Source organism: Otolemur garnettii, unplaced genomic scaffold, assembly GCF_000181295.1.
Source record: "Otolemur garnettii isolate 467f Iridium unplaced genomic scaffold, OtoGar3 scaffold00015, whole genome shotgun sequence".
NCBI classification, from domain to species: domain Eukaryota; kingdom Metazoa; phylum Chordata; class Mammalia; order Primates; family Galagidae; genus Otolemur; species Otolemur garnettii.
The window spans coordinates 18,367,141-18,374,980 of NW_003852410.1; the positions used below are offsets into that span (position 1 = coordinate 18,367,141).

Here is a 7,840-nt window from a genome sequence, read left to right on the forward strand (position 1 = left end):
AAAAAAAAAAAAAAAAAAGAACTTTTAAACCATCTGGCTGGACCTTGTGGCCTCCCCCCCACCCCCCACTCCCCTGTGTCTGTGAAGGCGTCCTGGAGTCACTCCCTTGAGCAGCAGCGGCAGCAGTGGGGGCAGAAGCTGGGTTGGGTGGGCGTTGGATGTGGGGGTGGGGGGAAGGGCGGTGTGCTTGCTAGCTGTGCGAGAAATCAGCAGTGCACCTGCCCCAAGGCCACACATGCCTGGTCAGGCTGGTGCTGGCTTCTGATGTTCCGTCCCCTGGGCAGGGACAGATATTTTTTAATGTCTTGAAACTTAACTCTGTGCTTGTAGGAGACTTTAACCTTTTTTTCTTTTTTAAACAACCTCCACCTCCAGTGGCTCTGACTGGTCCCAGTGATTGTACCTTATTGGTCACTGTGGGTCTGGGCAGGCCTGGAGCCAGAAGGCCACCCTAGATAGGGGGGCGGGTTCGGACTCCAGCTCCTCTCCTTTATCCTTTTATTCCCAAGCTTCCTTGGGCCCAGTCTAACTGTGGGGACCCTCTGCCAGCTTCCTGAGTTTTGCCTGAAGATGGCCACCTCGCACGGGTTGGGGACAAAGGTTGAATTGATGACCTTCAGTCATGGCTAGGGATGGGAGCTCAAAAGCCAGGCAACCTCTGGTTACAGTGGCCATTTACTGCCCTCCCGGCTGAGAGGGGCCACTGTTAGGCCTTGTCTGTCAGTGTGGCGCCTGTGCTACAGGTGGAGAGGTCAGCCCTCCTCCAGAGCCTCCTGGCCAGGCCCGCCTCCTGCCTGCTCTGGCTCCTCTGCTCCCACGCTCCCTGTTCCTTTTCTGATTCTGGGGGATCCTTCCTCCCCTAATTAAAATCTTTTCTTGTCCCTTAAAAAAAAAATTATAGCATCCTGCCCTGATTCAAATTATATCACGAAGCTATACATGTAGTCAAAACATGTGGCACTGGTATAAAAATGGACACATGATGGACCAGAATAGAGAACCCAGAAATAATCCTACACTTGTATGATTAACTAATCTTTGATAAGGGTGCCAAGAATACCCTCCGGAAAGAATAGTCCCTTCAGTAAACAGTGCTGGGAAAACTGGATATTCACATGCAAAAAGATGAAGTTTGACCTTTGTCTTATGCTATATACAAAAATTAACCTGAAATGGGTTAAAGATGTAAATGTAAGACTTGAAATTATAAAAATTCTAGAAGAAAACTTAGGGGATAATAGATCCTTGACATTTATTCCTTGCACTGACTTTTTTTGGATGTGACACCAAAAGCACAGGTTGCAAAAGCAAAAATAAATAATTGAGACTATATCAATTAAATAATTGAGACTACATCAAACTAAAAAACAAAACAGCAATGAGCAAAGTGAAAATGCAACCTACAGAATGGGAGAAAATATTTGCAAACCATATATCTAATTTAGAAGTTAATATCCTTATAAAATCCCCAAAATGCAAAAGGAACTCACATAACTCAATTGCAAAAAAAAATCTGATTAGTAATTAGACAAAGAACCTGAATAGATATTTTTCTAGGGAAGACATACAGATGACCAACAGTTATATGAAAATGTGGTCAACATCATTAATCGTCAGGCAAGTGCAGGTCAAACAACAGTGAGATATCCCTTCATACTTGTTAGTTGCCTATGATCTAAAATAGAAAAAAATAACAAATGTTGGCCAGGGTGATAAAAATAAAGGGATTTTGGTACATTGGTGGGAATGTAACTTAGTACAGCTGTCATGGAGAGCAGTATGGAGGTGCCTCAAAAAACTAACAAAAGGCAAGTACCGTACAATCCGTAATCCCACTTCTGGATACATAACCAGAGGATATGAAATCAGCATCTTCTAGAGATCTTTGCATTCCCATATTCACTGCAGCATTATTCAAAATAGCCAAGGTTTGGAAACAACCTAAGTGTCAAATGACAGATGCACGGATAAAGAAGATGTGATGTATACATGTATCAGTGGAATACTATTCAGCCTTTAAAAAAAGAAGGAAACCTTTCCATTTGTGACAACTTAGATGAACCTGGAGGAGCTTATGCTAAGTGAAATAAACCGGGAACAGAAAGACAGTTCTCACTCATGTATGGAATCTAAACAAGCCAAATTCCTGGAAGCAGAGAGCAGGATGGGGACTGCCAGAACTTGAGAGAAATGGGGAGATGCTGGTCCAACGGCATAAACTTTGATCTATAAGGGGAACAAGTTTTGGGGAATCTGATGTATAGCACAAATGGTGATGGATGTATTAATTGGTCGTGGTAATCCTTACACAATGTATATTAAATCATCTTGTTACTATATGTAGACTTTATATGCAAGCTTTATTATATGCAATCTTTATCAAGTAAATATTTTAAAATTAAAAAGAAATCCATGGGCCATAAATAATAAATTCTTATTTATATTATTATGAGAAATAAGAAAATTCTATGTTATTCAAAAGAAAAACAAATTATGCACTGCAAGATGGTTTCTATATAAGTGTTGCTGTTTCAACAAAAATATATGGAGCTAACCTGCTTTCTCCCCACCATGACCCCTCAACCCTGGAGCTCTGTGTTGTACCAGCCCACTGGCTGTCTTTATATTTAAAAATCAATCACAATCCTGTTTGGCCTGTGAATTCATGGAATAACCAGCCAAGATGATGGACTTTCTTCCACTCCTGCTAGGTGTCTAAACCCAGAGAATTGGGGTACTATTTTCTACTTCATGAGCTTAAAACACAAATCATTTTATTGGCAGACTGTTGTAGGGATGGTGAGGAAAGGAGAAAAGTGAATTTACAGGGAAGCTAACCAGTCTAGAATATTCACATGTCAGAACATAAGGGATGCCAGACCCTCCCACCTTCAGTTGACTTCTTACAATTAACTTCAAGGGGTTGCACACTACTCGCTGGAATGGCTGGGAGAGATGAGTACCATGTGTGATGGAAAAGAGCACCCACCACATGTAAGAAAACGGCAGTGCCAACATCCGCCATGGTAACCTGTAGCCCGAGTTGATGATCACAGTAATAACTAACAACTAATGTTGTGAGAACACTGTGCCTGGTTCAAAGTCAGCAAAGACTTTCACGTGGACGAGCTTTATCCTCTTGATAGCCTGGGAGAAGGATCTATTTTTATCTCTATTTTCCAAGTGAAGAAACTGAGGCTCTGAGAGGGTCAGTAAACAAGTCCAAAGTTATTAACAAATCTAGAAAGTAGCACAGCTGATTGAAATCCAGATAGGCCCACCTCAAAGCCCGAGCTCTATTACAACTGGATAGCCAACTGCCAAAATGAAATCCTTTATTTTGTAGAGTATGTGGCTGATTGGATTTGTTATATTTGCTTCTGGTGAAATAGTTCTTTTTGCAGTCTTTGAAATCAACGTGTTAATCTGCATTGAGTTTTATTTTTTTCATATTTGGGGGAAGAAACAATGACAGAAAAATTATTTGGCTTTTGTTTTCCAGCTTCCATCGTGATTCAGAAGTGGTGGTGTCACATGAATCCTTGTTTGGAAGGAGAGGATTGTAAAGTACTGCCAGATTACTCAGGTTGGTCCTGCAGCAGTGGTAATAAAGTCAAAACTACAAAGGCAAGTATAGACACAGCTTGACTGTCATTTACAACTTCTTAGCCTTGGGGCATCCCCCCTAAATTTCATGTTGCCATTAAGAGAACATTATTTTATGTTGACAAACTTGCACGGGCAGTGCCACCCTATAACTTTGGTGTTTTTGAAAAGCCCATTTCCTACCATTGCCCTGTGTGTCAGATTTTATAAAGCAGTGATTTGTTGGGTGAACTCATCATTTTAGGCAGGGCTCTTAAATTCATTTCAGTTTCTTCATGAACTTGATTTGACGAAAAAGTTTCAAAGTTGCGTTTCAGAGTCAACAGGGCAGTGTATCAAAATACCATGGCAAGTATTTTACTAAGCAAAAAAAGTGTGCTTGCTTAGCAACCCCTGCCTTAAGGTAATTCTACTATCCTTCCATGGCCCCTTTCAGCCATTCCTGCACCCTCAAATCTTAGAGTCACCTGTGAGTCAGAGTCTTATATCCATCAGTGATAAACATTTCTTTCATCGTATTTCTTGAAGACTAAGGAATAACATTTTGGAAGATTATATTTGTATTGATTTTTATATATGGGTATAAAACCAGACTGAGCAGAAGCCAACTGCATTCTGGAAATGCCTGCGTCTAAGTAGGTCTCTTGGTAGAGTGCTGTCTATTTACGTGCAGTTAGAGAAGGCATTTGCGGAAAGTGAACCTTTAGGGGCATTTCAGCTCTGTGTGGTGGGAATATAAGTTTGCTCTAGCTAAATCCTCAGTGGTCGTGACATTTCGTTTAGCGCTTCAAAAAGTTGTAGAAGGATATTACAGTTCCCCAAGCCATCATGATACGTGGGCTGCCATTTCTTTAGTGATATGTCACTTGAGAATAATCTTGGAGTCATAAAACCTTATTTCCTTTATTAATCCAAGCCTGTGTGACTTGAACTGCATAAAACATTTTATGCCTTTTCCCGGATCTTAGGCACATAGAGTAAATTCATTTGTAGAGCTGTGACAGGCTTCCACGTCTAACGTGGTGCCCCTAGAAGCTATATCTTTTTCTTAAAATTGGCACTTCCCTCACACCACAGGTGAGACAGCCATCCAATAAAGGCCCATCAGTTGCCTCTCTAGAGAGGGTGTTAACTATATAACCAAATAGTTTCTGTTTTCCTACAAGGGTTCATGCAGCAACATCAACACACAGAATGGCCGGGAGGGTAGGATGGTCTGCAGTCAGCCACCTAAAGTCTGCAGTCAGACTTTTATTTTCCATTTAAATGCAAATCTCAAAAGAGTTAGTCAATTGGACATATTAATGGCCTTAGAGGAAGAAATGAAAATAAGAGAGGGGACAATTCCCTAACTGGTAATCTTTCCCAGGTATAAAATTCTGCCTACATATTTTTCAGTGTCCCTGGAGAGGATGCAGCTACTACTCCTTGGGGGAAAATGTAACGCTCTGTCATCCTGCCTCAGACTTCCTTTTCTTCATTCTAGGTTTTTGCTGCATTTGCTATTCTAAATAGTTCTTCTGTCTTTGGAGTTGTCAGTGTGAAGACTTCTAATACTGACACTTCTACGGTGTCTTCTTAGCTCCAAAGCCAAGAGTTTGCCAGAGCTCTTTTGTTGTTTATGAATAGAAGCAAAACATATTGAACTTCCAGGAATGTTAGTTTTTTAATTGTTCTTATTTTAAAACTTCCTCTAAAGTTGAAAAACTATGTCTTAAGAATGATATTCTCAACCAGAGGTAGTTTCTCCCTCAAGTGGACATTTGGCAATGTCTGAGGACCTTTCTTATTCTCATACATTGGAGAGGTTACTGGCATCTTGGGGGTGAATGCCAGGGATACTGCCACACATCCCACAAAGTACAGGACAGTCTCCTACAATAAGAAATTATTTGGCCCAAATGTCAACACTACTAAGTGTAGCAGCTTGTATAGCCTATGGCTAGGAGGAGTGAGATTTATAAGTAACACCGGTATAGCTCCATATGGAACACCTTGGTGAAAAGGGCACAGAAAGGGACTTAGCTCTCCTAACAAGCATGAGAATTCGAGACAAGAGCATTAGTGAATTGGCAGTCTCTACATCTGTGGTGTAAAGAGTCACGAGATCAGCTCTATATTAGGCTGGAGGAGCAGGCAGTCCGGAGCGCACATTCTGTTACAGACCGCTCACTCTGGCTTTGGTGCTTCTCCTATCTGCAGAACTTCAGCACAGTGTCTTTCGGCTATAAATTGCTAAGCTCTATTCTTCTTCTTCTTTTTTAAAAATTAGATCATTTGTACATAGATCATAAATACATTTATGCCATTATAGGATTCAATATGTTGATTATTTGTAAAAATTGGAATGCTTACATCCTACTAAAAAACATAGCCTTCACCACTTTTACCTAATTACAGGATTAAGACATTTATGCTCAGATTGCAAGTAGAAGTTGGATCTATCAGGTGTAGAGCTCTATTCTTCTAAGACTGCTTTACTCCCTCAAAGACACACACTCTCTGTCTCTCCTGCTAAAGTAAATAGCCCTCAGGCATCTAAGAGCAATTGTTCCTGAACAAGATAACAGCATAGCATGGGAGGGGGCCTGAGACCAGGCCAGTCCTGACTCAACAAGTGGCAATGACAACTAAGGTTAAAAAGCTGCTTTGGAAACTGTATATTTTTCAGTAGTTCTTTTCAGGCTTCCTTCTTGGTTTTTTACTTCATTTTCTTCAGTTTCTGCTGTGTTGAAATATTGACAATATTTCACATTGGAAATCTGGAGGTAAGAGTTAAGAATTGAAGCAACTTGCTCTTCAGCACTTGCCTCCCATTAACATCTGACTTGACCAAGTCTGGTCTTATCCTCAAACGGTTCTCTAATTGAGAACCTTCTCTCTGTCTCTTGGGTTACAACCATGGGTCATCATCAATGTCATTACGGTTTAATGGTCTTGTGAATATAGAAATATTATCTTGGGAACTTGATTAAAAACACAGGCTTTTAACCCTATCTCTAGGATATTCTGGTATCGTAAGTCTAGGCTGGGACTTAGAAAACCACACTTTAAAAAAGTTGATCTTGGGGTGATTGTGATAAACAGACAGTATGAGGGAACTGCTAGTCTAACCAAGCTTCCTATCTATTCTCACCTTTAATTGGCTTATACTCTGCTTTCTCTGCCACCTGGGGAAACTTCGCTGTTGGAAACTGATACAAAATACAGTAAGCATTCTGAATGGGCCTTCACTGGCAGTCACCACATAGGCCGTGTACTTTTCCACACCATTGCCATCTTCTTTCCCTACATCCTCTTTTAGAATTCCACTTGTCTATAACCCTAGGACTCTGGGAGACTGAGGCAGGTAGATTGCCTGAGTTCAAGAGTTCAAGACCAGCCTGAGCAAGAGACCCCAATTTCTAAAAACAGCTGGGCATTGTGGTGGGTGCTGTAGTCCTAGCTACTCAGGAAGCTGAAGCAAGAGGATCGCTTGAGCCCAAGAGTTTGAGGTTGCTGTGAGAAAGGGCACAAGGGCACTCTACTGGGAGCAAGAAGTTAGACTTTATCTACAAAAAAAAAAAAAGTTCCACTTGTCTTTCAAGGTCAAGCTCAAAGGACTTGACACAGGGCTTGACACTTGTGCCCTGACACAAGGGCACTCTACTGGGAACAAGAAAGTTAGACTTTATCTCAAAAAAAAAAAAAAGTTCCATTTGTTTTTCAAGGTCAAGTTCAAAGGACTCCACACTCTGAGGTCCTTTCCTTCCTGATCCCTATAGTCAGGGCTTAAAATGCTCCATGGGACCCTGAGGCCTGGGAGTGGAGCCACTATTGGTATTTCAGTAGCTTTGCCTCCATCAGAATTCAAACACAACAATGAGTCTTCCATATGAAATCAGTACAATAATTTTAAAGGAAAATAAATCTGAGAGTATCTTATCATCCAACTTTGAATGTTGTCTAAAATGAGCTGGGCATGGGGAATGAATTTGCACAAATAACACTTTCAGGTTACATATAGATGCATATTAGGCCCAGAAAGAGCTAATGTGACAATAATCATTTCCTAAGTTACCCGTGTGACAGCCACTGGGCCATTGCCATTTGATTCACATATTTTATTCTCTCTTCAGTAAAACTAAAGGGGGGGGGCAGTTACCATCATCTCTAGTCTGCAGATGAATAAACAAAGGCAGAGAGAGACAGTCTTCCCCATCACAGAACGTGGCCAGCTACACCATTCAGTTGT

General features: G+C 41.1%; 1 protein-coding gene across 1 annotated transcript in view; it reads left to right on the forward strand.

Moving 5' to 3' along the window:
- FAM19A4 (family with sequence similarity 19 member A4, C-C motif chemokine like) overlaps positions 1-5,188 on the forward strand; it is a 196,122-nt gene extending 190,934 nt beyond the window's left edge. Inside the window, exons 3-4 of the mRNA XM_003785588.2 lie at positions 3,503-3,627; positions 5,093-5,188. Of these exons, the coding sequence (XP_003785636.2) occupies positions 3,503-3,627; positions 5,093-5,188 (221 nt within the window). The remainder of the gene's footprint in view (positions 1-3,502; positions 3,628-5,092) is intronic.
- Positions 5,189-7,840: the final 2,652 nt, after the last annotated feature.